The 17,266-nt window shown below is 33.7% G+C and overlaps 2 protein-coding genes across 2 annotated transcripts in view; one reads left to right on the forward strand and one right to left on the reverse strand.

Moving 5' to 3' along the window:
* LOC123673975 (organic cation transporter protein) overlaps nt 1-17,266 on the forward strand; it is a 29,096-nt gene that overhangs the window by 8,467 nt on the left and 3,363 nt on the right. Inside the window, exons 3-7 of the mRNA XM_045608772.1 lie at nt 10,473-10,576; nt 11,594-11,748; nt 13,963-14,131; nt 14,395-14,631; nt 16,393-16,607. Of these exons, the coding sequence (XP_045464728.1) occupies nt 10,473-10,576; nt 11,594-11,748; nt 13,963-14,131; nt 14,395-14,631; nt 16,393-16,607 (880 nt within the window). The remainder of the gene's footprint in view (nt 1-10,472; nt 10,577-11,593; nt 11,749-13,962; nt 14,132-14,394; nt 14,632-16,392; nt 16,608-17,266) is intronic.
* Nucleotides 2,074-4,631, reverse strand: LOC123673977 (proline-rich protein HaeIII subfamily 1-like). The gene is made up of 2 exons (XM_045608775.1): nt 4,548-4,631; nt 2,074-2,294 (listed from the first exon to the last, which is right to left on the reverse strand). The coding sequence occupies exons 1-2, from the start codon at nt 4,617-4,619 to the stop codon at nt 2,130-2,132; spliced, it is 237 nt and encodes a 78-aa protein (XP_045464731.1). The 5' UTR covers nt 4,620-4,631; the 3' UTR covers nt 2,074-2,129.

Consider the following 17,266-nt stretch of genomic DNA (forward strand, 5'->3'; position numbering starts at 1 on the left):
ATTTTCAGAATGTGCGTTAATTTTTTTGGGCAGTGTATAATCCGAACAGCCTGAACTCTGTAATCCGAACGGAAGGATGAATTTGATTCCTTTGAGAGTATCAGGAGAAGGACTAGATCAAGATTTTGATTCAGTGGAATTAGTGAACAAAATAAATCGTACTATGATCCAAAAGTTGAAACAGAAAATCAAACATGGACACAAGGTGATGACGAAAAAAATCGAGATACAGATTTATTTATTTATCGTATGGCAATTTAGACACAGTAATCTTAAAAAATAATTTACACATATAAGCCAAGATACAGAGTTTTAGGAAGATGGTGAGATAATTGCTGATGTCACTGAGGAAAATGAAAGTTCTGACAACGAAGATGAACCTGTTCAGAAAGTGTCCACTAAAGAAACGGTCATATCATTCAATTAATGTCTTCGATTGGTAGAAATACATATTTTTATATAAAGTTCATGAAAATGAGTTTGCATGCTCTAGAAATGATTTTATAATCCGAACTTGTTCTGATTATAAATATCATTCCATATGATTCCTATAATCCGAATAATTTGATAAACCGAACAGGTCCCGCCAACTTTCTGTTCGGATTATGCGTACATTACTGTAATTGGTTCTAATTTAAAAATCTTGGAATTTCATGAATTACAGTTGTCCAAGTTCATTTTATTTTTATGAACACCCTGTACATTTTTGGTCCTAACCGCAAATAGCTTCATAATGCTACGTATTTGCAGAATCGAAAAAAAATTTTTTCGAAAAAAGCTTTTTCTGCGGAAAAATTCAAAAAAATGTGAGTCCTCATCGCCACCATTTTTTTCATAAGAATCTCATTAACTCATGAACCGTTGAGTTGTTACCCAAGTTATGGCATATTGCCGATATTGTCGTCAAAAAAGCTAATGATGCAATAATATACTGGGTGTGCTATTTGAAATAAGGAAGTAGTGGTCTGTTTTCGATATAACCGGAAGTTGATGTACAGATCTAAAAATATTTTAAGGAGAAAGATCATTGTCTCAAACTCAAATATGCAAATTTTCAGCTCAAAATGGACTAGTTTAGTGATGTTGATAATACTATATTTGACACGATAGAATTAAAATATAGAGCAAAACTGATAAATCAGTGAAAAAATTTTGAAAATCCATCAATAAATGACTGAGAAATAGATTATTTAAATTTACGTATTTTAGCGCGGAACGTCTTTGGTCTCCGACTCGTCTATGACGTCACGCCACTTGCCTGTGATCGCTACACCATAAATTACGTTTAAATACTTAGCCGCGCCAAGGCTCTCGCGCCGTTTGTAGTTGTACAGTGGAGTTTTAACTCGAGTTTTGTTTTTATGTCACCATAATGGACGAAGGCTTCGTGAAAGGACAAAGATATTTTCACTCAATAACTTATTTCAAACCAACTTACACCTTAGTATTTTTATTATCAGAAATAGACAGCTAGTACTGATAGGTACTTACATCAACATGATCTTCACACACATATGAAGTAGTTTTAGGTCCAATTAAGTCACGCCTCATTAATTTGCACCACTTCTTCCTTTGATTCATGTCATTTGGTACATGAAAAAACAATTTATTGGGGTTTTTAATTGTCGTGCTTGCACACTTAGGCACAATACAATATTTGTAGGATTTTTTTTTATTTCAGTCATCGTGTAACGAACAAAACACGACACGAACGGCACAAGTGATCGTACACCAATGAATTCGTAAGCATTCTGCGAATACCAGTCGCCTCGTGTAAGTGGCGTGACGTCACACACTAGACGCTGCGTACTATGAAATTATTCTTCCAAGCGCAACTTCAGTCCCATAACTTTTTCATTTCTAGAGATATTTCAATGATTCTTCCACATTTTTGTTTCATTTTACTTGAATTTTTAGAATTAATCCTTAACAAAAAAATGAAAACTAGTTCATTATGATTAGTTTTCCATAAACGTCTAATAGGCCATCCCGGTGAATCACCCTGTATTTAAGTGCTTTTCTCGATTTTTTCAATTGATCATTGGAGATTATATGGAGAAATGAATACAAATATTCGTATTTGAAGAAGTTTAATTATTGTGACCAGAAAACAATAACTTTCATATCATTTATGTGGTAGATGCTTGAGTTGAGCTCGAGTCGCTTGAGCCACCGTTATCTGGTGGTGGACCGGGAGGTTTTTCTCCTGGTGGTGGGGGTCCAGGGGGTGGACCATCAGGAGGTGGCCCATTCGGAGGGCCATCTGGAGGCGCAGCTGTAGTAGCCCCTAGAAGCTGAAAAAAGTATAATAAATAAAAGTGTCATAAAATATGCAGGTCCGTATTGAAAAAAATGAGGTTGAGGTTGGCCCACAGAGTACGAAACGTTGGATACGAAATCTGATTACGTCAAATCGAGGATAATTTATTGTCGAATAAAAAATTCCACTAACATTTTTTGATAATATTCGAAATAAAGTGGGAAAAAAAGGAAAATTTAAATGACAAAATTTATTTTTCTTATGATATCTCGATAACCGGCCCTGATAATCTCGATTTGTTTGGACTGCTTGACAATGCTTCTATGCATGCAACTTTTTCTCCATTTGACCGACCTTCTAACTCTTATGGTTTTAAAGTAACCAATACAATCCCATTAAAAAAGTGGCCACTCTGTATATATTTCAACCTAAGATTCCTGAGGTCAAAGGAACCACTTTTTTCCTTTACCATGTTTACCGATTCGGCTCGGTTGAAAAGATACAAGCTGTTGAAAATCCATAAAAAATGCAAATGAAATGGAATCAAAGAAAATGATTTTCGGAATATAATTCTTTATTGGTGTGGTGAATCTTTTCTGAACATAAAATTCCATGAAAGTCCGGTCAACTCCAGAATGCCCGCTATATTAAGTGAGAAAAAAAAATCGAATCGGAAAAAATTGTAAAGGAAAAAAGTGTTTCTTTTGAGCTCGGTTGAAATGTATCAATCAAAGACTCACCCTGTATAGGTACCCATCTTATGGATACCTTTTTGCATTTTTGTTTGATTAGATTTTGAATTTCCCTTTAGAATTGTTCGATGAAAAATCAATTTATAAAAAAAAATCGTTGGTATCCAGTTTCACAACGTTTGAGAATATGATATGTTGATAAATTATCAAAATTGGAGTGATTGGTTTGATAAATCAGAGTGTACAAATCAAAAATTGTATAATGAAATTGCAGTGTATTCGTAACAACTCTTTTATGAAAAAAAAATAACAAAGCTCTTTGACAGGGTTTTACAAAAGAATTTCCATTTTGACTATCTCGCCCTCTGGGCAGCTGTTACTTTTGAAGCTATCATCTTTTGACATTTCACAAGTATAAACTACGCCATTACTAAAAATGGTACGATACACACTTCAACAACGCATGGAAATTGTTAAAATTCACTACAAAAATAGTGCAAGTCTTCCAGTCACAGTTCACAAAACCAAAGAACTTTTGGGTAGTCGTGAAGCACCTTTTCGGCCATCAATAGTGAAACTGGTTTGGAAATTTGAGCTGTTGGGACAAGTTAGTGATGTGAAGAATCGAAACCGTATGTGTCGCTCAACAACAATTGAGAATACTGATGCTGTAGCTCGTAGTGTTGACGAAAACCCAAGTTTGTCGATTCCTTATCGATCTTGGGCAAAAGACATAACACCGTATTTTGCATGAGGACTCAGGTCTAAAGGCTTTCAAAATTCTATTAACACAAAAACTCAAGACGATCGATCACCATAGCTATCGTATCTTCGCTGATTGTATCTTTGAAATGCATCAAAATGATCCGGATTTTCATCGAAAAATCATCTTCAGTCATGAGGTTCATTTTCACCTTGGATTCTACGTTAAGAAGCAGGATTGTCACTGTTTGGTGCGATATTTGGGTAGGTGGTGGTTTGGACCTTACTTATTCGAAAATGAGGCTGGTTCAACTGTTACGGTGAATGGATTGTGTTACCGAGCTATGATTTTTTTATTTTCTATGGCTGAAATTGGAAGGTATTGAAATTTATTTTCAACAAGACGGCCACACAAGAAAAGAAACAATCGCAATTTTGCAAGAAAAGTTTCTTGGCCGTGTTATTCCTCAAAATGGTCACCATATTGGCCACCGAGATCTAGTGATTTTACACGTTTAGACTTTTTCTACGGGACCAAGTGAAAAATAAGCACTGTAACCTTCTCATGAAATATGTCATGAGATGGTTATAGTGCTGCAACCGTAGCATTGGTGGCCATTTGACTGACTTTACCATTGTTAATGACATACTTTACTATTTACAATGAACTGAACATCTATTGATTTCTTTCAAAGTATTCTCCTTTTTTTATATCAAAATGAAACCTCTTTTAGGAGAACACTTTAGTTGTGTGGTTTTAGGATTTCGAACTATTCCATCGTTCGATCGTCAGAAAAATCTTTTGTGTTTTATAGAGAAGTTAAAACCGATGTATCGTCACTTTTTCAAAATATTCGAGTTATGAACTCATCACTTCACATTTTCACACTCACCTGAAATATAGCACAAATTGTGAAAATGATAGCGAAAGAACTCTTCATTGCTCTTTGGTTACACTGATTCATAACAAAATTCTGATCATATTTATATGTATATTTCTATTGAACAAAATAGATATCATTACTGTACTTACAACATAATAAATTTCCGGAATAATCGGTCCAAATCATATAATTCTAGGGTACTTAATTATTTTTCGTTATTTGAACTTCCGGTGTATAGTTCAGATGTCATAAAAAGTTGAATGGATCTCCATTTTTTTCAATAAATTTTCACTAATGCATATAAAAATTGATTTTCTAGTTGATTAGTTCTAATAGTTCACTTTTTATGATAATTAATAACTCTGAGAAGTCTGAGATTGTCTCCTTTTGTTGTTGGTGAATATATTATTGGTAAGTTATGTCCTATAATGAATCTTTAGAATCAGACATGATAAGATTTAGTACGGAAATCAGTTGATAACCATATCGAGAATTTGATATACATATTTCAAGAGATGAAAATTAAGAATTGAATCAAAATATTTCTAGGACGATTACAACTCGCTGAAGTGTATTTTAATTTGGTAAAGAGATGATAATGGATATTCATAAGTATCTAAAATAGGTTCTTGAAAAACATTTATTCAATCATAGCGATGTAAATGTATCAGATAATTGAAGACAATCTAAATGTAGCTATAACTCCGAAATTATGGCTTTAAGACATACAGGGTTATTCACCGCGATGGCCTATTAGACGTTTATGGATAACTAATCATAATTTTGTGCTGAAAATTTGAATGTTGGGGTTTGAAGCAATGATCTTTCTCCCTAATATTATATATTATTGCATCATTAGATAGCTTTTTTGATGACAATTTCAATAATATGCCATACCTTGGTTATAAAATCAACGGTTCATGCGTTAATGGAATTCTTATGAAAAAAAAAAAATTGTGGCGACAAGGACGAGGAAACTTTTTTCGAAAAACTTTTTTTCATTTTCGATTCTGCGAATACGTAGTATTATAAGACTGTTTGCGGTTTGGACCAAAAATGTACAGGGTGTTTATTAAAAGATCATGAAGTTGGACAACTCAAATTCATCAAAACTGAAGATTTTCAAATAAGAACCTATATTTTTTGATATTTCAGTCAATTCTATTTATAAAAAGAGGAGGAGTTACTAAAACAAACATAATGAAATTAATACTTCAAAAGTTATCGAGGAAACTGCAATTTCTGTGTGGAGTAGTCCATTTTATTAATTTCAGGTATAGGGTTTAAGTAACCCCCCTCTTTTTATACGTAGAATTGACTGAAATAATAAAAATATCAATTCTAATTTGAAAATCTTGAGTTTTTATGAATTTGAGTTGTCCAACTCCATGACATTCTGATAAACAACCAGTATATTTTTGGTCCAAACCGCAAACAGTCTTATAATACTACGTATTTGCAGAATCGCTGATGAAACAGGTTTTTTCAAAAAAAAAACTTTTTCTGCAGAAATATTAAAAAAATGTGAGTCCTCGTCGCCACCATTTTTTTCATAAGAATCCCACTCATGAACCATTGAGTTTATACCCAAGGTGTAATCTTCTTTTTTTTCAATGAAGCTCTATTGATTTCAGAAATGAAATAATTTTTTCGAAAAAAAGACAGTGGTGTATATTTTCAATATGACAAGAATCATCGCATCCCCATATCTACGCCACTGGATAAGTTTGAAAGTAAATACTTACCTGATTCGAAACATTACACTATCAAGACCTATCAAGAGTTATAAGTGAAAAACTAATTTTTTTTCACACTTCAAACTTGTATACCGAAAACGAAGCTTGTTAGGATATATGTTTATAGGAATTTTTTTATAAAAAGAGTTGTTCTATCCGACGCCAAAGTTATTGCACTAAATTCTGGACCACCCTGTATGTCAGATGGTTGTAAAATTCAATAAAAATTGAATACTTTCTTACGGATACGCTCTCTATTAGTTGAATTTCGGTATTGTCATCGTTTATAACGGGTGTTTTTTTTCGAGTTATATAACTTTAAGTTGGCATTACTGTTCAAGATGGCGACCGATTTAACAGCTCTAAAGGGATTTATTCTCAGTTTGGTTTGGCAATTCATCATGAATAGACTCACGCCTGAACAACACTTGCAAATAGTGCAATTTTATTTCGAAAATAATGGTTCTGTGCGGAATACGTATCGCGCACTACGTGCATTTTATTTTGTTTAGCGATGAAGCTCACTTCTGGTTGAATGGCTAAGTCAACAAACAAAACTGCCGTTACATCCAGAAAAACTGACTGTTTGGTGCGCTTTATGGGTTGGTGGAATAATTGGTCCGTACTTCTTCAAAAACGATGATGGCCAGAACGTTACAGTCAATGGTGATCGGTATATAGCCATGATTACTAACTTTTTCATTCCTGAATTGAACAACCATGATGTCCAGGAGGTGGTTCCAACAAGACGGCGCAACATGTCACACAGCTCGTGACACAATCGATTTATTGAAAGACACGTTTGGTGACCGCCTGATTTCACGTTTTGGACCTATGAATTGGCCTCCAAGATCTTGTGATTTAACACCGCTAGACTACTTTCTGTGGGGCTATGTAAAGTCAGTGGTCTATCCGTATAAGCCACAAACCCTTGACCATTTGGAAGACAATATTCGCCGTGTTATTGCCGATATACGGCCACAAATGTTGGAAAAAGTCATCGAAAATTGGACGTCCAGATTGGACTACATCCGAGCCAGCCGTGGCGGTCATATGCCAGAAATCATATTAAAAATGTAATGCCACAAGATTATCTTGCGGACAAATAAAATTCATGTCAATCGAATAATCCATCGTTGTTTTATTGCAATTTAAAGTTCTATAGCTCTAAAAAAACACCCTTTACAACCTAAATTCATAAATCCATCTATATGTACATAGTTTTCGAGTAATCATTTCTCTTCCTCAACTTTCAACATTCAAAATTAATCTGATTAAAGATGTGGGTGGAACAATGCTGTGTGGCAACCAATTATTGTCTCATAAAAGGTTTTCACATCAGATGCAATATTTCATGGCATAAGAAGGAAATAATCAACCATTGTATTGAATTTACAATGTTTTTCTCTCTAATTTTATGATCTGATGGAACAATTCGTTTACACTTAGTTTCAACGTACATATTTCGTTTTCTTGGATTCAAATATCTTTGGATCATTGCTCGATAACAGTATAGTACATTCCATTGAATTTTGTTTGATGCAGCAATATACACTGCGCAAAAAAATTAACGCACATTATGGAAATCTCAAATTTGTTCTACAAATGAAGGTGTTCTCAATGATAATTATTTTTATCAGAATTATGCAAGCATATGTTATTCACTTCCAACATTTTTCTTCAATACAGATGTTTTTTCCCAGCAGGAATAAAAAAAGATGAGATTATCAGGGTTTGAATGTATTGACTCCATTCTGAAATCAGTTGTTCTCGATCAATCCTAGTGATCAATAGTTTTTCTTTCGTTTGATTTTCTACACTCAATCGCTATGCAACGCGAAACACGCAATTTGACTCAAGAGGAATGTGCCCAAGCGGTAGTTTTGCGAGAAGAAGGGTGGACATACACAAGAATTGCAGAAAGGTTTGGAGTTTCCCATACAAGTGTGTCCAGAATGTTGCAGCGATTCAGGGAGACAGGTATGAATGTCCGAAGACCAGGACATGTGGTGGAATATCTTTGACTGCTCGCACAGACCTAGTGGTCGTTGATAATGGAGCTATGAATGCTGATAGGTATATAAGGAACATTCTTGAAGAGCATGTAATGCCATTTGCCCCATACATTGGTGAAAATTTCATTTTTATGGACGATAATGCCAGACCCCATCGTGCGCGCATCGTTCAGCAGTACCTTGAAGAGGTTGAAGTCTCTCGAATGGAATGGCAAGCAAGAAGTCCAGATCTCAATCCGATTGAGCAGGTTTGGGACAACCTCAATAGAAGGCTGAGAAGTTCAGAAAATCATCCAGCTACTCTTAATGACTTAGGAATCCAACTCAGAGAAATCTGGGAAGGATTAGATCAGAACATTTTAAAATCACTCATTTTGAGTATGAACCGTCGTTGCTGAGCTGTAATTAACGCAAGGGGTGGAAATACCAAGTATTAAATCACTTATCAGCATTCCAGTATTTTGAAAATTGTTTATTTTTCCTCTTTCAAATAAGATTCGGTGAAATCCTGAATTTTTCTTCCATTTAATGTGTCTTGTTTCGTTCAAAACCTTCCCGAGAGAACATAAAAAATAAGTTATAAAGTCAATGTAGAGTTAACTTTCATTAAAATTGAGATTTTCAGAATGTGAGTTAATTTTTTTGCTGAGTGTAGTTGATCGATTACAGTTGCTTGAACCAAGTTCGAGGCTGGCATCTCTGTTTCAAAATAACAACAGTTTTATCTTATTTGAAGGGTTTCATTATCGCCTCGTACTGAGGTTACCATTATCTTTTGAATTTATTTCTCTCTTGTCCTAGATAATGTTGAATAGCTATGCGCTTCCTGTTCGACTGACTAATTGGATAATATAGAATGCTCTTTGAAATGCCAGATTAATTCGGAGAATTTTAAGTTCCATTGAACTGCATAAAAAACGATACACTCGCTTCTATACAGGGTCAGAACTATTTAAAGGGGGACTACAGGGATATCGAAAATACAGGGTGTCTTGAATCACAAAAAAGTTGCGTTATTTAGGTATGAAATTGTTGATGTGACCTGATCCGAAATATCTCGAATGGTTCCAAAAAAAAAATAAAAGAAGTTCCTACTTGCTGAGGTAGACCCGATATTTCTGTAGTGGGATACATTGTTTAATTCGTAATTTTTTTTCTTTATCATTATATAACAATAACCAATATTTCATCCATAAGAAAAAAAATGACTATCGTGTCTCTGAAACAATGAAAAATAGAAAAAATCTGACGACAACATTAGATAGAAACCGAATTTCGTGTAGTTATCTCCAGAAACAAATGAGTTACAAAGAAAAAAGAAAATATCGATTTTTCGTTTTTTCGAGATATCTCTGGAACCATTTGAGATATTTTGGATCTGTTTACACCAACACACTCATAATAATAGCTCAACTTTTTTGTAATTTAAGCCACCCCATATTTCCAACTGTCTTTGATATCCCTATAGTCCCTTCTCTGAATAGTTCATCACCAGTCACCAAACGTTTCAAAAATAGGTCGATTTTGTTGCGATTCAGCAGCGATTTGCAGATAGAAATTCATTCACTGAGGTTTTTTAGCGTTATCTCGGTGGTACCCATACATCGAGCTTCTTCTTGAAAGCCGCCTTATGTATATGGTTCCAATGTCCATGATTTTTTGACATTTTCAACAATTAGCCTTCCAGTTGACATGAAAAAAACCGGAACGCAATCGACGAAACCAAAATTGAGCGTTATTGGCTGTTACAGTATCAGGATCAGAAACACTAAATATTTACATTTTCAGCCGCCTGACTTGCATTTTCGCCTTTATCGAAGAAAAACTGTAAAATATAGCATATTTTGTCTTTGCTAGTGTCCATATTTGACGCTTGATCACACTAAACGAATAAACTAATCACAAAACTGTCAGAAAAATTTTTATAGTACGAAATCTCATATTTCTAACGCCATCTAGTGGAACGCGGGATACTGATAACTAAAGCGATCTATTGGGAAAATAATGGATTTTTTTTACTACACCTAATATGTTTTATGAAGGAAATATTTTGGATGTTTCTGTTTTAGTTCTCTTCAGAAAACATCAATTGAATTATCATCTATGTCATATCGTCCTATTTCTCTTTCATATCACATTTATTGCTTCATAAAAATTGTATTTTAGTTTTAAATTTTTTTTAGTGGGACCTGACATGTTCAAAGACTTATCTAGTAGCCACAGGAAATTCCTTATTTATGTTTGGAGTCATGCTTGGATCAATTATTTTTGGACAATTATCTGATAGGTAACGGTGAATTCAATATTTATTTTTGGCTTTATTTTACTCGCCCTAATTTGAAAACATTTTTGTCGTAAAATGTGTACTTTCTGTATACATTGTATAACTCATTGAAATGTGATGATATTTAGGAAAACAATGATAATTGAACTACTCTTTCAGGCCTTGCTCTTTAGTTGCTGTATGTAACTGGTTTTTGTTATTACTATGATTGATTATCAACATATTTTCAATGTTCGCGTTATGTAAAATTCAAATTTCATTACTGCAAGCTGTGCTGGAAATGAACAATGAAGGTTTTTAATACTTCATATATTCTTATTATCGGTTTCAAACTGAGGTTTTTTTATTAATTCTTTTCTTCCATAATATCTAATTTAATCTTATGCCGAGTGAACATAAAAACTTGAAATAATTGAAATTAATTAAATATTGCAAAGACTTCTATCGGGTGTTCAAAAAAACAAAACAGCTTGTGGTAGGCCATGGGCTTCCTTATGTATGACTAACGGTGTAACTGTCAGATTATAACCTACATGAAAATTATCCTTATTTTTTTGTGAATCAGAATGATGGTTGTTTAGCATGTGTCCAGTTGAAAAAAGAAAGAAACAGAATTTTGATTGGTTTTAAATAACGAAAGACAGATCTCAAAAGAAGTATGATGTGAAGACTCGAGAGTCCCATCGATCTATTGGTTGGTTGAATATTTTGAAAATTACAGATTTCAATAACTTATTTATATTAAAAACCAGAATAATCTTATGTAGATTTGAGCGCAAACTATTAATTTAATGATGTTTTTTTTCTCATTTCGGAAGAAGATATTAATAAACCTGCTTGTGAAATTGTAGTTCCTTTTCTTTTCAATATGGCTTACTCTGTATACACTGATGACCATAAGCAAATCTATTTCTAGAAAAAAATTTAAATATTTGTTTTTCAAATGCATTATCATAAACTGAAGACTTGTTGCTCTTATATATCCCTTTTTTATTCATCTTAATTCTTTTTCTCATTAAGGTACGGGAGAAAATTAATATTCTTCATATCCTTGATACTTCAAGTGTCTTCTGGAATCCTTGCTTCTGTGGCGCCAGAGTTTTGGAGTTTCACATTTGCTAGGATGATTATAGGTGCTTCAACTTCCGGAGTGTTTCTGGTAGCTTACGTTATAGGTATGTTTCTTTCATTTAACAAGTGAGTTGGTTGTTCAACCCACACATATGGTAGGATATATTCATGATGATAATAATCATTCAATAAAAGAATAAAAGTTGAAATATATTATAAAACACCAATACCCTACTTATATTAAGCACAGTTAACTCATTCCATTCATTTCCTCATTATATATACCAAGTGACAATATAATAGGAAGTCTCAGTAATAGTTCAAATATTGTAATCATGTTTAGTACATTCAAAGTTCTTTCCAATATTATGCTTTACAATTTAGGTCATACTGCCTTTTCTGAAAACGAAGAATGCTCCCATAACTAATTGATTCCAAATCACCAATAGTCGCTGTGTTCATTTACTTATTTCAACATCAAAATCATTCATACTGAAAATGATTAAGACATTTTACTATTGAAAGCAATAATAGTACTGTTAGGTGGTATAGGTAAAATAAGAAATTAGAGCTACTTAAACAAACAATTGATAATAATAAGTAGATAAATCTGCAGACTGCTCCTCGCTGTCAATGTTTAGCTCGGTCTCAGCAGGGGGCTTCTGCTCGATCTCCGGGTGCTCCTCTGCTCTGTCTTCTACTGCTACTCTGCTTGGACCCCACTTCGATCCTCTCGTGCTCTCGATGGCTTACCACACGTATGTGTGCTCTCTCTTCTTTGAACAATAGGACACTTATTTCTGCACTATAATTCGGAGATGTTCCTTGTGTTCCTCTTCGAATGATGAGGTTATAAACACGTTATCCATTTAACTGAAACAAAAGTCGATGAACCCTTGGAAGGTCTGAGCGACCTTTGGATGTGTCTCACAGGGTATTGATTGGGAACAGTCTGGGCGTTCAGTACCTTTCAAACTTTCTTGGGGGCTAAGTAAAATAGAACATTAACCATTGGCCCAAAGGGCGATGCCTAGATACAGCATGGCTTCGAATTAATTTTTGACTGCGTAGGAGGACGCTCAGGTCTGTTCCGGAATCCACTAGGAACTATCTCTTGTATTCCCACTCCGTTATAAACAGCGACTTGTGGCTATACGCGGCTCGTTGGTATAGTGATGGTTTCTTTTGTTTTACTTTGGCACCATCATTTCCTGATGTATTCTTAGTATGGAATCCATATTTGCTCTTGTTTCTTGGATTGTCCTTTGTTGGCTTTCAACTCCGCTCTGAGGTAAATTACCTGCTATTTCGCCAGCTGCGCTAGCTTCGAATTGTATGAGGGACTTGATATATTTTAGAATGTTTCATCTATCAGGAAGGCGGCTGTTGTGGTCGGAAGAGAATGATTAGGTCCTCCAAGTTCTGGTCTTTGATATTCGATAAAGGCACCTGAATGTATGTTGGTATACTCAAGAGATATTTTATTATAGCCACCGGTATGGAGGGATCTGCAATGACTACCAATGTCTCAAGAACTGTGGGGGTTGGCGGTTTTCAATTTTTCTATTGAATGGCAGGTTTTTGCCTCTTAAGAGGCACTTATTCGTTTGGTCAACAGTGTGCCACAGACCTCGTCTGTTGGTGGGTTAATTATGATATTTCTCAACTAAGCTGCATAATTGGCAGGTTTAAAAACCACCTTCGGCGATTGTGAAACATAGTTTGGGGTCAGCCTGGGCATTTGGACTGAGCTCCTTGTTCCATACATTTTAGGGCTTCTTCTCAATTCACGTCAGGGTCTCCCATTTGTTGACTGTTATAGGTAAAACTAGTAATAAGAGCTACTAATGTACTGTTAAATTTTTGGTACTAACCACTGCAATACAATTAAGTTCCTATTTCTATATCTCCTTTTGTAGTTTTATAGAGCTAAACAGTACTTCTCTGATCGCTAGTATCTTTTAAATATTTTAATTCAAAAATAACGAAATCTGGAAGGTATATATAGAGGTAGTTTCCTCCACAAGTCCTAATGTATAAATTAATAGTCATAATCACTATGCCACTGTGACCAATAATTTTAAATGGAACTTTATGGCAAAAGTCAAACTTTCAAAAAAAAACGAAGGGGAGACGAGTTGACTGTTGTCTAGCACTGTAGAACACCCTAACACTAAAATAAAAAAAAAACGTTCAGACTGAACATAGTATACAAAAATAAGGACCTTCTATTGTGGCTGTAGCTATTATTTTTTGCTTTTATACTACCGCTTATTGTAACTTGAAAAAAACATTTATAATATCAAATTTACTTTCAGCTTTGGAAATGGTATCTGCAAATAAAAGGCCTATTGCCGGAACTGTGTGTCAGATGTTCTTTTCTGTCGGTTACATGCTCACGGCAGTGTTTGCCATCTACATAGATAATTGGAGAACTCTACAATTAGCTCTCTCTCTGCCTGGACTTTGTTTTCTGTGTTATTGGTGGTAAGTTCATAAATTCAATAATTGTATATGACATCAATCTTTTTATATAATGTATATGATCAGTCCTTTTGTTTGATATATTTTAACAGAAAACCTTCCCGGTTCAACTGTTTAAAACGACTTTCTACAAAATAAAACTGAATACAAATAAAAAAAAAGCTAGAAGGACCAAAGATTGTTGGCTATTTCGCGATATGGACAATGAAGAACATTTTCTCTCTCTTCAAATCATTATTCAAAAGACTATATAGAATATATTTCAGGTTTATTCCAGAGTCAGTTAGATGGTTGTTATCCAAAAACAGAATAGAAGAAGCCAAAGAATTAATTCAACATGCTGCCAAACAGAATGGTGTTCATGTAACAGATGATCTCCTGAATGGAATGTTGATAAATGAAATTGAAAAGTCTGAGGATTCTGAAGAAAAGGAATCCAGTGTATTAGATATTTTTAGATATCCACAATTAAGAAAGCGTGCCTTGATCATATTTTTTGATTGGTGAGTATTGCTTCAATTTCCTCGAAATGAATCTCATTATTATTTATTAATATTATTATTATTTTCGATAATGTGCCAACTTTTTCTACGCAATTGGAAGAATATATTATACATCCCAAATTAAAATATTGGATCCACTTGTGTGGATTAGGAATATATAAGAATTTCTCACTATGGTTTATTATTCCTCATAGATCAACAATAAAAAAAAACGATCAGAAAACAAGAAGATGAAAATAAAATTAATGGGAAAAGCATGTAAACACAGGAACAATTCATATTCTCAAAATTTTTTCACGAAATTTTGCATGTATATTTGCTTCAATTAACTTGATTTAGTCTTCTGAAAGTAAGTTAAAGTGGTCTTTATCATGCCATAAAGATATAGAATGACGTGATGCGCCAATGCGATGTCTTTTATTATATTTTCGAAAAAAATTTACTTCTTGGAAAACGAAAAGACATAAAATATAAAAATGATAAATGTATGTGTGAAAGCTTCGCTTTTTTCTTTTCAATATAAATGGTTTTCAAATAAGAGGTTTCATTTCAATATTACAGAAAAAAACGAGTATACAGGGTGATTTACCGAGATGGCCTATTAGACGTTTCTGGAAAACTAATAATAATTTTGTTCTGAAAATTTCATGTTGGGGTTTGAGACAATCATCCTTCTCTCTAAAATATTTTCAGATCTCTACAACTTCTGTTTATAACGGAAACAAACTACTACTTACTTATTTCAAATGGCAGTAGTAGTTTGTTACCGGTATATACCGAAGTTGTAGAGATCTGAAAATATTTTAGGGAGAAAGATCATTGTCTCAAACCCCAATATGCAAATTCTCAGCAAAAATTAAGAATTAGTTTTCCATAAACTTCTAATACACTATCGCGGTGAATCACTTTGTATTTTAAGATAAATCAATGGATGATTACAGAAAGCAATGCTATTAATGATGGAAAGAGTATATTATTTTATAAGGAGGAGAAGTGTCACTTTTCATGGCGAGCCTGTGTTTGAGTGAGGCGGGTAATTGAAGGCGAGCCATGAAAAGTCACTTCCCCTCCAAATAAAATATATATGTTATTTTTCTTCAAACATTTTGAAATTCATAATAATCTGGAGATTCGCCTTTCAATAAGATATACATATATTAACGATTGTTATAATTGATTGATCAATAGAAAATTTGGTTATCATGCTAAATTAATTTTGACAGACATGAAGTATAATAGTTGATAGTTATCATTGCTAGGCAAAACTTTTTCCTCCGAAGGAAAATATGACGTTGTTATTGTACGTTTGAAATAAAATCAGTGAACACACCAGTATTTCAGATATCTCAATCATACCCTAATTCCCAAGATCGACGAGGAATCGACAAACCAGGGTTTTCGTCGATACTATCAATATTTTCAGTTTTTCTTGACGCACACTGTTTCTATTCTACACATCACCAACTTCTCCCAACATTTCAAATGAGGAGGTGCGGATGACAGTTATGATCAAGTTTTTGCAAAATTATTCCTTCAAAATTTCTTACTACCTACTTGATTTTTTCTGGAACATTCATGCATCGGGTTTTCAAGCTATCAACTGATGTATCATTCTCTATCAAATTCCATGCAAATAGTTCTTACAGTTTTCCAGAACAAAGTAAACGGAAAATTTCAGGGTGGTCGAAATTTTTATCCCTCAAACGTTTCCATAGGTTTACTATTGAAGATAATAAACCGAAACTAATTGTTTTTTTATAGGTTTGCCTGTAATATTACATACTATGGATTATCATGGAGTACGAATAATTTAGGCGGAAATCCATATATAAACTTTGTGTTATCAGGCTTAGTGGAACTACCGGCATATACGTTTCTTATATTAGTCCTGAATAGATGGGGTAGAAAAAAAGTACAATGTGGATGTATGATTGTAGCAGGAATGGCTTTACTTTCTTCTCTCATCATTTCTGCCGGTAAGTTATATCTGTTAACTACTTTTATATTCTGTGTTTTCTTTAGAATTTAGTACCTATATCTGGCATACATCGCCAAAATGCCTATGTTATTTTAAACAGTCACACAACAACATAAAGCATGTAAATACAAATAATATTAATTAGTTCTCGGGATATTCAACTATATGCTACAATAAGGTATTCGAAAATTCTTTTCAGTGATAATAAATTTTACATTGTGATGTTGTTGTTTATCCTTGAAAATATGTACATATTTTCAAGCGAAACTGTTTTTAGTAATATGAATGAACTAACTTTATACATTAATCAATGAACTAACTTTATACATTCATCAATGAACCTGATGAATTATATGCTTATGGTCGTATTACATGTTGAAGTCATCTTTTGCAAAATTATTTTTCTTTAAAGCTATACTCTGATTTTCTATATATTTTTTTAAATTTCTTTTTCTCCCTGAATTTCCTGAATACTAACTGTTGCTGTCGTAACTGTGTGAAGCCCTCCTTATGATATTCACAAAACAAACTTATTTCTCTTCCTTACATCCTCACTAATATTAGTCGACTTTGAAAAACGGAAGTAGTTCTCCTAAAATATTTCATAGCTTTTCACATATTGAGTAGTTGTTACTGTGCTCTCATTAATTTAATTAT

This window comes from Harmonia axyridis, chromosome 2 (assembly GCF_914767665.1).
Source record: "Harmonia axyridis chromosome 2, icHarAxyr1.1, whole genome shotgun sequence".
NCBI classification, from domain to species: Eukaryota; Metazoa; Arthropoda; class Insecta; order Coleoptera; family Coccinellidae; genus Harmonia; species Harmonia axyridis.